The sequence below is a fragment of the Camponotus vicinus genome, unplaced genomic scaffold, assembly GCF_025532165.1.
Source record: "Camponotus vicinus isolate PSW18456_S1 unplaced genomic scaffold, iyCamVici1.0 SCAF_6, whole genome shotgun sequence".
Lineage (NCBI taxonomy): Eukaryota > Metazoa > Arthropoda > Insecta > Hymenoptera > Formicidae > Camponotus > Camponotus vicinus.
In genome coordinates this window covers 15,242,138-15,255,796 of record NW_028141978.1, presented here as the reverse complement: position 1 = coordinate 15,255,796, position 13,659 = coordinate 15,242,138, and the positions used below count along the sequence as shown (strand labels likewise).

The 13,659-nt window shown below is 39.3% G+C and overlaps 1 protein-coding gene across 1 annotated transcript; it reads right to left on the bottom strand.

Moving 5' to 3' along the window:
* Positions 1 to 7,390: 7,390 nt before the first annotated feature.
* On the bottom strand, positions 7,391 to 12,327 carry LOC145973311 (uncharacterized). Its single transcript, XM_083102590.1, has 4 exons — positions 11,943 to 12,327; positions 10,547 to 11,879; positions 7,738 to 9,743; positions 7,391 to 7,665 (listed from the first exon to the last, which is right to left on the bottom strand). Exons 1-4 carry the CDS (start codon positions 12,325 to 12,327, stop codon positions 7,391 to 7,393), a joined length of 3,999 nt encoding a protein of 1,332 aa, XP_082958716.1.
* Positions 12,328 to 13,659: the final 1,332 nt, after the last annotated feature.

Genomic DNA, 13,659 nt, shown 5'->3' with positions numbered 1-13,659 from the left:
CCATTCAAGAAATATATATATATATATATATTTGTAAGGCTTAAATAATATAAAATAATTGATATTATTGTAAGATAAAAATAAAAATAGTAAAACATAATAGAATATATATATATATATATATATATATATATATATAATGTATAAAAAATATATAAAATTTTATATTAAAATTTTATAAAAAATTTTATATTAAAAATTTTATAAAAATAAGAATATATGAAAAATTTATAAAATTTTAAGTTAAAAAATTGTTAAAGAGGCAAAAGAAAACATTAATAAATACATACAGAGTGGGTAAAAAGTCTCAAAGAGCATTTATTTCTTAATACTTCAAAATTATAATTCAAGAATAATTTTGTGTGTGTGAGCATATATATTAATTAACACATTTATTCAGAATATTTTTATCATTTTTTATATAAATTCGCATTTGCATAAATGTAATTTCGAAGCTTCGAATCTTCGAAGTTGTCAAAAGTAACAGGCCTAATATAAATGGCTCACCGGATTCACAGCGGAAACTTTTGACGCTCTAAAAGTTACCGTTTCAGAAAACAAAAAATGAACAAAAAACAGTATGCTCTCTAATAACTGACGAAATGTTCATACGCAAACACATACATTGGGATGGAAAAATGCATGGCTATGTTAATTATGGAACCGAAATGCAGACGAGCGATGTTCTCCCAGAAGCATTGGAAGTTTTAGTGTTTCTCCTGAACGCTGTAAATGCGCACTGGAAAATCCCGATTGGATATTTTTTAATGAACGGATTGAATGGTTCGGAACGTGTCAATTTAATAACACAGTGCCTTCGATTGTTGCATGACAATGATGTAGAAGTAATTTATTTAACATTTGACGGTGCTGCGGCTAATCTCGCAATGGCAAATCAATTGGGAGCATGCATAACATCAGATGTCGCATTTCTGAAACCTTATTTTATACATACAGAAACGAAAAAATACGTATGGGTTTCTCGATGCCTATCATATGCTAAAATTAATAAGAAATGCCTTTGGCACCTTAAGCGTATTATATTATGATGACGAAATTATTGAATGGAAGTTTCTTGAAAGACTCGTCGAATATCAAGAGAAATGTAGACTGCATGCTGCGAACAAACTGCGTTGCTGACATCTACAATGGTACAATGAAAAAATGAACGTACGCTTAGCTGCCCAAACATTTAGTAATAGTGTAGCAGCTGCTCTGAATTGGTTAGAATACGATCTCAAAGACTCTCTCTTCAAAACAGCTGCTCAAACTGTTAATTTCTGTAGGATGATAAATAGTATATTTGATCTTCTGAACAGCAGAAATTCATTTGTGAAAGATCCTTCAAAAGCTCCTATATCCAAAGTTAATATTGATAAACTAAAAAAAGATGTAAAATATACAGAGTACATCTGTAATCTTAAAATAGAAGACCTGAAAACAAAAAATCGCATTTCAGTAACATCAAATGGAAGACGCACTGGTTTTCTAGGAATTATCATGTTAATGATAAGTACTTTGGGAGTATATGATCAATGCAAAAAACAAAAACTTGACATAGACTATCTGTTGACTTACAAAATGTCGCAGGACCATATTGAAACTTTTTTCAGTGCAGTTAGAAGAAAAGGGGGTTTCAATAACAATCCATCAGTTTCTCAATTCAAAACTACGTACAAAAGACTTTTGGTGCATCACGAAATTACAGGATCAAAATATGGAAACTGTGTGGCTATGGATTCTACAAAAATTTTGCATGTTAGCAGTTTGATACGCAAAGGATCATTATCATCAGGCATTACCATTGACAATGTCGAATTTAATGAAGTGATTGATCACGATTATTCAAATGTTTTACTGTATTGTGATAACACTGTCAATGACATTGTTTCTTATATTGCTGGATTTGTTGTAAAATGAAGAAATTAATTTATTGCCGCACATGTAGCACGATTTTGACACTGGATACACGAAATGAGAGCACACCAATTTTGCTCGAACGAAAAAATCGTGGTAATTTAATTAAACCTTCCGATGACATTGTTGAAGTATGTCAAGTAGCAGAAAGAGTATTTCGTGGCACTAATGTTTTACATACTAAGACTGAAAATCAGCTGCAATATTTGATAGTTGCAACAATACGGCTTTTAAGAATAAATCTTTTCACTTGTTTAGATGATCATATAAAAGAACAGGAACTGTTAAACGATCACAAATACGAACTTATTAAAGGTCGGCTAAAGGCACGGTGGAGACCTTTCACGGAGAGCCGGGAACTACATTCGTAAACCCATTATTTTGGCCAAAATATAGAGAGAATCATATTAAAATTATGATATTCATAATCAGGAGGATCGTCTGCAAGATGCCACAGAGCGATTTTTTGGATAAAATATCAAAATAAAATTGCTAATAGATGTGAAAGATGCGTGCCTAGTAGCGATAGCTGCAGGTGCAGCTAGATACGAGTTCGCGTATTTTATTTATTACAAATTTTTGAGAGCTAAAATGTTAAATCTGGCTCTGTCGCACCTTGCATAATTCTATAATGAATATATTAAAAAAAAATTCATGGAAAAATATCATTTCTTCGAGGAGAAATAATAGGTTTACGAATATTACTAGATTAGAGAGATGTGCACTTAGTAACAGGTCAGGTGCAGCTAGATACGAGTCACGTGAATTTTATTTATTATAAATTTTTGAGAGTTAAAATGCAAAATCTAGCTCTGTCGCACCATGTATAATTCTATAACGAATATATTTAAAAAAAATTCATGGAAATCTATATTTCTTCGAGGAGAAATAATGGGTTTATCGCAAAAGTAATACCCTAATAACACATGTCCAAAAGACGTCCAGAGGACATCCAAAGGATAGACAGAGGATACTTGAAGTCTTCTGGATGTCCTCTGGACATGTGTGCTATTAGGATAATAATAAAGATTAGAATAATAATAATCAATAAAGAAAGCATGTCACAAAATATGAACGTTTTACAGATTATGAGGCCGCTTTTCGCTTGTAATGGACTGTGTCATACGAATATGGACATGATAAGAGCTTTTTCTTCTTATAAAAATAACAAAGTTATAATAATCAGAATATAATCACAGTCTACAAATGGCTATCTATGATAATAATTATAAAACTTATTGTAAATATGTTATTTGCTTTTTAATTCAATTTTTGTAAATTATTTTTATACATTTTCTACACATAGATTATACATATATATATATATATATATATATTTTTTTTTCTTTTATTTTTAATCTATTTAATCTATTTATTCCTATTGTTATTTATATCCTATTGTTGATATCTTGGATAAACTTCCGAAAACGACCCACGCTCGATTGTCACGAATTTTTGTAGAAACGGTAATTATTTACTTATACGGACCACCTCCTGATTTCAATAATTCTCACATATGTTATCAAGATCATCACTCTGAGTAATGTTGTGAAGGTTTTAGCCGGCGGTCATTGTTTATTAAAAAGTTATAAACAAAAAATGTCTAATGAATAATATGTAATTTTATGACACCGTGTACAAACTATGTTGTCGTTTGACGTTGTTTACCTTTCTTATATTGAAATCAGATAGTGGAACAATGATAGCCCACTATACAAAAAACATATCCAATACGTTTCAACAATGTTATTTTGTAACATGAAATGTTTCACAGATTCACGCAGAAACATTTTAGAAATGTAACATAAATACTTAATGTCCGCATTCAGATACTTGAATATGAAACATTATAGAAATATTTCTTGATATTATATCATGAACATTTTTTAAAAATAGTATTTAAATGTTATTGTATTATTATATATTATTCTCATAGCGATATCATAGATATCACATGAAGATCTATTTTGACATGCAGTTCCGATTCGCTCAATTGATGATTATTAGATTATTATTACAGTTGTTAATAACAAAATGATAATTTAGACTTTCTAATTAGGTTATACACACACACGTTATATCATTTAATTTATATTTAGCATATATCATACAAATAATACATATAATATAGATAATACATGTAAAAAAATGTAAATTTAGAACGACAAATAATATAATTAAATATAATTAATAGTTTTATATAATAATATAATTAATAGTTTTATTGTTGACAACTCCATAATCATCAATTCAGTTAATTAGAAATGTTGAAATGTATGTAATAATAAGACTTTATTAAATAATTAATATTTTTTATTTATTTAATTACATAACCAAATTTATTAATGAAATAGTAATAATTATTTCAATATAATAACATTTTTATTACATTACAAAATACACTCGTCAACAAAATTATCGCATAGGTAATTTCATGTCAAATTTTCGCATAACTTCAAATAAGTATAACTCCGTCAAAAATGGTCGTATTTGAAAAATTTTTTTTTCATTTTCAAGCTTAAAACCTTTATTTTGAAAATCATTTGTCAGATTTAGAATTTATCCTCCCCCCCTCTCGTCATCTCCTCAAAAGTAAGGACGTGTTACGTCTCCAAAAAATTGCATACTTTGACGCATTCCACGAGGTGGAATAAATTTTTTTCGCAAATTTCATGATAATCATCGTAAAATATGGACTTTTATGTGTGAATTTAAAAAAAAATTTTTTTTGTACATTTTTTTTTCGCGGAGTTACGACATATCAAAGTTACCTATACATTTTTGTTCATTTGCCGCCAGCATTAGCATTACCCGATGCGCACCACGAGGAGGTTGCTGGTCGGAATTGACGCATCGTGTGAGTGTGTATGTGTGTGTCTCTGTGTGTGTGTGTGTGTGTGTGTGTGTGTGTGTGTGTGTGTGTGTGTGTGTGTGTGTGTGACAGCAGAAATAAGGACCCTACGGTTCGTCACTCCCGTAGCATCCAAACCTTCTCTGCTGTGTGTGTGTGTGTGTGTGTGTGTGTGTGTTTGGAGTCAAAAAATGCTACGGGAGTGACGAACCGTAGGGTCCTTATCCCTGCTGTCTCACACACACACACACACACACACGATGCGCCAAATCCGACCAGCAACCTCCTCGCGGTGCGCATCGGGTAATGCTAATGCTGGCGGTAAATGAACAAAAATGTATAGGTAACTTTGATATGTCGTAACTCCGCGAAAAAAAATTGTACAAGAAAAATTTTTTTTTAATTCACACATAAAAGTCCATATTTTACGATGATTATCATGAAATTTGCGAAAAAAATTTATTCCACTCCGTGGAATGCGTCAAAGCATGCAATTTTTTGGAGACATAACACGTCCTTACTTTTGAGGAGATGGCGAGAGGGGAGGAGGATAAATTCTAAATCTGACAAATGATTTTCAAAATAGAGGCTTTAAGCTTGAAAATGAAAAAAAAATTTTCAAATACGACCATTTTTGACGGAGTTATACTTATTTGAAGTTATGCGAAAATTTGACATGAAATTACCTATGCGATAATTTTGTTCACGAGTGTATAAATTAATAAATTATAGATCACAAAGTTTGTAGAAGATAAATTAGAAGCAAAATGATAAACGAAGCAAAATAAATAAGAATACATCTTTTTATTATAATATCACACACAGTAATATATTTTAATAATATAAATAATACATAATATGGTAATTATGCATAAAAAGGGCCCACCTTCGCACAAATGTGTTATTGACGTATGTTGTGAAGATGTTATCCCTGATTAACATTCTGAAGGTTTCAGCCGGCGGTCGTTCTTTATTCAAAAGTTATTAACAAATAAATGTGAGAAATATTGACATAAAAATTCTACTTTGTTCCGATTTGCTTTATTTTCAAATATGTTATAGGGGAAATTTTCCCGAGTAATTTCGTATATATATATAAGGGTCGGACTCAAATAGTTTTGGAGATATAGGCTGAAAAAGGATAAAAATAATAAATACAAAAATAAGGTAAACCTTCGGAAAACCTACCTATATGAAATAATGGGTAAGAATATCCAATTTCTGCGTATTTTTACCTCCTAAACACGAATATGAAATTTAAAAATAGCGGTCGAACTCGCAAGACGAAGAAAAACGCAAAAAAAGGTAAATTAAAGGTAAATAAGAAAAAGATAAACAATTTAAACTTATATACAATTTAGTATAATTTAATACCATTAAAAAATATCACAAATGTATGTGTACACACACACACGCGCTGGCGGTGCAAGGGGGGGCCTTTGGCCCCCCCTCCCGCAACCACCCCGTCGGTAGGGGACGCATTGCGAAAAGTTCAATCACAATGGATATATGCTGTAAGTTGTAAAGCGAGGTCCATCTTGCCTACCGGCGGTGTGGTTGCGGGAGGGGGGGCCGAAGGCCCCCCTTGCACCCCCCGCGTGTGTATGTGTGTGTGTGTACACATACATTTATGATATTTTTTAATTGTATTAAATTCTATATAAATTTAAATTGTATTAAATGTATTTAAAATTATTATTTTTTCATGTAACAGTTAAAATAATAGGTTTATAAAAAAAATGCGTATAACCTTTTTTGTAGAGTTTTTCAGCGGCTTTATTTTTTGCTTAAAATTTTTTTTCTCAAATCAATATTTTCGGAGATAAAAAGCAATTCTTTTGTTAATAACTTTTTAATAAACAACGACCGCCGGCTAAAATCTTCAGAATATTAATTAGAGATGACCTTTTTCTTCCGAGAGGGGAAAAATGCCTTTGCGCACACCCGGACCCCCGTAAGCCCGGGTAGTGTAGGACTCGGCCTATTTAGTGGCCACTACCTACTAAAAAATCCCTCTCTTAGTCTCTCCGTGGCTTGCTCGCTCCTCGGGCGGTACCCGCTCTCGCATTATCCGCCCGGGGAGCTGGCGCTTGTTGGGTGTTACCCCTCGTTCTGACCGGGAAAACTTATCTAGTCCGATATGTGTATGTGTGTGTATGCGTGTATGTATATGTTGAGTGAATGAATGTATGTATGTATGTAAGTTACGTGTGTATGTGTGTATGTATGTATGTATGTGTGTAAGCGTACAAGTGCGTGTGAATGGAGATGAATGATACCCTACCCCCCAATATCCCCCCTTTAATCCCCCTTCTCCCCACACCACTCCTACACCAACCCACCACCCATCCAATGGCCCCTCGATACATTATGTCCCTGTGAATGTGTCAGTGTGCGCGTGTAGATGATGATGAATGAATGAATACCCTACTCCCTAAATCTCCCCTTCCCTCCACACTACTTCTCCAGCCCTCCACCCTTCCAATATCCCCCATGACTCGAATTATGTCCCTGTAAGTGTGTGCAAGTGTGTGTGTGAATGACTGTGTCCAATTTGGGTTCTCAAATTGACTCTAGGTAAATAGGTAATTAAGTTAGGTTAATCTAGTCATCACTTTCGTGTTAGAAACATTCACGAGCTCTTTCGTCCTCTTCTTTGAGGAACATGACCCCTTCTGCATATCCAGAAAAAGCCTGCCAATTTTCATTAGATTCCAAAATTTGTTGGATCACCTTACTTAGGGAGAGGTCCTCACCGATAACGCTGGTGAGGAGCTCCCTCTGCTCTCTCCATTCCTCACATTTTTGCAAGGTATGCTCCTGAGAGTCCTCCCCGTCCGAAGGGGCACAGAGTCGACTCTGCTTTGCCGATACGATGCAAATAGGTGGAGAAGCACCTATGTCCAGTAAGGAGTTGTGTTATGTGAAACGACAATTCTCCGTGTCGCCTATCGAGCCACATGTCGAACACGGGCAAAATTGCATTGCAGGTTCGTGCCCCCGCAGCGTCTCTACGTTGAAGATATAGTTTCCATTGCCGACGTAGAAGGATTTCTTCCTCCTTTTTAATTTCTTTTTCAACAAGAGGATTTCATTTATTCTGTCTCTTAAGGTCATAAGATCGAAGGAAAACGCGCCGGTAGTATGCGGCATGAATGGGAGTTGGTACGATCCTTGCAAGTAACAGAGCCGCGTCTGCGGAGATCGTTCGATATCCTGAAATTCGCGATATCCGCGTATCGCTAACACTCTTTGTATCCGGCGGAGTAAGTCCCCGATTTTCCTATTAGATGTCGTGTCGCTCCAAATTGATGCTCCATAATTAATGATAGAGTTTACTGCATTAGCGTATAGTTGCCTCTTTTTCTCCCGTGGTCCTTTTAAATTCGGCAGAATGCCGTTCAAAGCTCGGATCACACGGGAAGCCTTCCCTTCTATGTACTGGAAGTGATCGACAAATTTCCATGCACCATCTAAGATTAATCCGAGATATTTCACGGTACTTACCACCTCGCGGCTTACTCTAATTGTATATACATCTTTGTACAGATAGTTATAAGTATTATCATTAAGTAGTCTAGGATTAGGTATTTTAGCATTAAACAAAATAGCTCCCGTTTTGCTGGGAGCGATTTTAAGTTCCAATTGCTCGATGCGTCGTAATAGCTTACTAAGTTGTAGGTTAACTTTTGCCGTAGCTTCCTCGAGCGTCATTGCCCTGGATAATATCAGGGTATCATCGGCATACCCCAGGATTATACAGCCTTCCTCTGTAGGTGTACGAAGCACAGAGTCGTATGTGATGTTCCACAGGGTCGGCCCAAGAACCGATCCCTGTGAAACACCAGCCGTGACTTTCCTAATTTGTGTTTTGCCATCCATGGTAGGGTATTCGATTTCCCGATCAGATAGATAGTCATCAACTATTTTCCTGATATAAACAGGGAAGCCTTTATCTCGGAGGGCTTGACGTATACTACTCCATCTCAGATAGTTGAAGGCATTAGTTATATCGAGACTTGCGCCAACAACAATCTCATGATCCGCACGAGCCTCAAGAACGAACTCCTGTACTACAATCAGGGCATCGCAAGTTGATGTTCTTCTACGAAACCCGAACTGATTCGGGGCAAGCTTGGATGACGGATGTCGTATCATCCATTCCTGTATACGTGCCTCAATAATCCTTTCTAGAGTCTTACCTAGCTCACTCAATAAACATATCGGGCGAACCTTGGGTGTCAGAAAGTTCATTTCGCCCTTTGGGACAAATACAAGAATGGATTTCTTCCATAATTTTGGGAATTCTCCCTTCCGCATGTACTTATTGTAAATGTTCCGTAGTTGCATAAGGAAGATCTCTGGTATGTGTTTCAGAAAGATCGCCTTGATGCCGTCCATACCAGGGGCTTTATTGGCGCCAGAGCGCTTCCGTAGGATGTTACATAGCTCCGATATGTCGACATCGTATTCGTCTCGCCACTCTACCTCCTCAGTATTAGACACAGTACCCAAATTCCAGAATGGGTCAGTAGGGAATAATTTTTCTATAGTGCTATTAAGTATCTTAGGATTTAGGATTTCAGTAATACTCGGCGTTGATCTGCGGAGTTTCTTCAGGACAATCCGATAGGGCAAGCCCCATGGGTCCTGATCAATCGTGCGTATCAGGTCGTCCCATGCACTCGCTTTAGCGCGTTTGACCTCAATCTTGAGATCCCTTTTTCGTGATCTATATACTTCTTCAAGCTCCAGGATCACATCTATTGATTTAGTGGATTTTGATCTTTGCCAGCGTCTACGGGCAGCCTGGCTACTCTTCCTCAGATCCGCGATCTTCGAGCTCCACCAGTAGATGCTGTCTTTGGGTGAATACTTTGCTCTTGGCATGAAAAGGTCACATGCATTCTGTAATGTCTCTTGAGCCCATTTAGCAGTTGTATAGCTATCCAATGTAGGAGTTAGTCCAATGCAGCTTCATTCGAGAACTTCTTTATATTTGTCTGCGTCAAATTTCTTATACGCCCATCTGATATATTTCCGTTTTCTGTGCAAACTATTTACATTGTTATTATTATTATTTATTACAAAGGATATGTACATATGATCCGAAAATGTTTCGTCCTCAAGTACATTCCACTGATCAATTCGGGGTCTAAGAGAGGCACTGCACCATGTAAGGTTTATAATCGACGTGCCTTGGTGCCTGACACATGTGGGTTGGGTACCAATGTTTACCAAATTCATGTCACGAGAGGCGCTCCAACGGGCTAATCGGTCACCGCGGGAGTCCGTAAATCTACAGCCCCACAGTTTGGACTTCGAATTGAAGTCGCCTCCAATGATAACGTCTGTACCGGCTTCCGCCACGCACTCGTCGAGTTCATCAAGAAACTCTTTAAACGTGGCGTCGTCAGAGTTGGGGGAGATATAGCAGGAGACAATCGTAATCTCCTGCCACTGGATCGTGACTGTGAAACGGCCCTGGTTCTTTAAGATGCCAGTATATGGCAAACCTAACACATTGCAATGAATGGCTGCCGTGCCAAACTTATTAGCAATCCACGTGACGTCGTCAGGAATTCAGTAGGGTTCAGATATGATCGATATGTTGATGTGACGATCCTTTTCTGTCTGCATCAGCAGATCTTGAGCGACGCGACAGTGATTAAGATTAATCTGAATACACTTAATCATAGTATATTGTATATATGTACATATGTATGTAATAGATAGATGCAAGTCTCTGTATATAGCATTTCCTATACATCTACCCACTACAATTCCTCCATATCAACTTCGTCCGTCCTCCTTTCGGGCGAATCTCTCATGTCCTCGTCAATTGACGGATTAATTGTACACTCCTCAGAAGGGCTTATCTTCGAAATATGGGAGTTCGAAGAGATATTAATCTTTGGTGATCCGCTGTCAACCGGCGGATTATCCTTAGATTTACTGCCATTACCCACGTTTGTCCGCAGATTGGGGCCATTATTCGGTTGTGGGGGAATGTTAATTTCTGGACATCGCGCCGATCCCATCCGATGATCTCCGGCCATCCCCAAATCCAGACAAAGCAAACATCTAACCCTGTTTTTGCAAACTGGGGCGGTATGTCCGGCTGTTCCGCACCTAAAGCAGCAGCCACTATAATCCTTATTGGATCTACATCTTTCGCGGACATGGCCCATTTGCCAACATCGGTGGCATTGGATAGGGCGCGCTTTAAGAAGTTCCACTCGAACCGATGACCAACCAATCTGTATACGTTTCTTGTCCGCCACCATCACAGCGGCCACTTTGGGACACTGAATCCAGATAACCCCAGTACCGGTGCGTGTGCGACCGATCTCACCGGCTCGGATTTCTTCCAGTTTACACTGTCCTTCAATAGCCAGAGCTTCACGAATTTCTTCAACGGTGATGGACTCGTCTATCCCGAAGATTTTGATTTCGCTACGGATATTGGGGCAAGTTATATGAGCTTCTTCTTTCAAAATTTGTTGCATTTCGGCCGCAAGACGATCAGCCTTCTGGACATTATCTGGTCCCGTAATCTCAATAATAGTAGCACCGTTCATTCCTTTCCGAATTTTGGGCAACTGTATGTCTAAATCTTTTAAGGAAATGTTTGATCTCACCCGCTTAAGAGCGTCCGCATAAGAAAATGCGTTACTACTGCCCTTAACACTGATCGCAGTCGTCTTAGGCAGCTTCCGTTTCTCTTTTTTAATAACCACTTTATCCTGCTTCCGTAATATCCTTCCTCTTTTCCCGACGGTAACCCACTCTTGATCCGTAGGCTGCTGGGGTGATTGCTGCTGTACTGAGGGTGTCTTGGGCGGCACACGCTCACAATTCGGCGGTGCGATCTGGACATTTCCCTTGACTCGTATGTCCGTGCGTAGTGGCCTTTCGCCAGTATTATCTCTATTTGTGAAGATCATTGTCCGAATATCCTTATTCGTGGAGGATAGATCCTCTCGTACTGGGATAAGAGTAGATCGTCCTTGCAGGGGGGGTCGAAGTACCCATCCCCCATCTGTCTCCGACCTCATAGGTCTCTTATCTGGCACTAGAGGTGGCCAGGGTTCCGGCGGACTCTGACGGGCTGTGTAGGAATGCCCCGTGGGACTCCCGGGATGTCTTGTGACGGCGGTGATTTTTTATGTACTGTGTGTACTGACCTGCACATCCTTTTCGATACTCTCTCTTATTTCTTTGAAAGACCTTCTCATCTCTTCCCGAATCTCTTTATTTTCTTTTTTCAATTCTTTTATTATATCCTGGAGTTCGCTTATTTCACGCTTTCTTTGTTCCTTCTCTCTCCTGGTTTCTTTTACTTCATTAAGAAGCTCCTCTATTTTTTCTTTTTGCGCTTGTGGATCTCCCGCAGCTTCGGCTCTCAATTGCAATGCCCGGACAAGGTTTTCGAGCCCACGGGTCCTCCTGCGGAGCTCACCGCTAAGTCCTCCTTGCATACGACCACATTTCGTGCGGATTGTGTCGATAGCCGCTAAATACTCGAGCGCTTGTGCGCTGATATCAGACGCCGTCATACAACGCAGTAACTCATCCTCTATATTTTCAGGGGCTCTGCCCGTCTTCCATAAGATTTCTTGTTCCGCAATGAGCGGGTCAATTGCTCTTGTCTTGCGCCGGGGTCTACCTTGCCCCGTCGTTCATCGACGTCAGTACCCGACGGCGCAGATTCCTGGTTGGAGCAAATGGGGATTTCGTTATCCTCCACATTGTCAGGCTTAACCTGGCTCTGGGTCACAATAGAGACCTTCTTTCTGGAAGCACGGGGACGTGCAGGAGCACCGCGGGCAGCGTCCGAGGAGCTGTCGTCCAGAGAGTCAGTTTCAACGGCTTTCCTCTTGGCTGCCGTACGTCCGGCTAACGAGCCGCCGTCACCGACATCGATTTCCATAGAAGGGACAGGAACTGTAGATGCAGCCTGTTCCTTCGCCTTAATAATACTGACCCAGCTTTGAGATTCCAAAGCAGGAGCAGTTGTAACTAACTTATCCGAACTGAGAGTAAGACAGTCCAGGATAACCGTATTCGCACTTATAGACCTACAATGCGTAGGTATTTCCATCCCCGTAGCAACTTGAGCCTCCATGACAGGAGGAGACTGCTCCTTCTCTTTCTCATCTTCTAAAATTGGAGCGACGGTAACCATTTCGGGCGCGACGCCCGCCGTAAACATCGCGCTTCGCCCATCGTCCGATGATGACGCCACCGAGGCTGGGATGATACTCCGGCTGACGCCAACCCCTGCGGTATTCGATCCCGCTGGGGTGGTAACATTTACTTCTTTGAATTGCTCCATATCATTTTGGGTAATTGTGTTTTAGATCCAGAGTACATCTCTCTGGGAGGGTTTTAAGGATTACCCTCAACCTTCACACACCTATTCACGCACACATACACACAAACAGGAATAAGGAATAGGGTAAGGGAGGGAGGGAAATCAGGAGGGAGAGGGAGAAGAAGGGAGTATGAAGGATTTAGAAGGAAAAACGAGAAGGAACGGAAGAGCAATTGTGGGAAGAGAGAAGAGGGTTTGGGTGTTCTCCCACCTTTCACGGTGCCCTCAAACCGGGTTTGGAATCAGGGTTTTCCTTCCCCTATCCGCATCAGGCCAGAGTGGAGCGGAATCCCCCCTTCCCAACCTCTACCTACAGTAGCACGAGGCAAGCCTCGGCCCTGCAAGACAGAGGATGAGGGAGTGCAATGGGCGCGCTTAGTTCGGGACCCGCCCGCCCGGGACGCCAAGGATGGGCCATGCCCACCCAGGACGCCCCAGACCGGGATCCTTAAGCCTCTCCACCACGACAAGGTGGCGCCCACGGAGGGGAGAGATATGACCTTGACAACATATG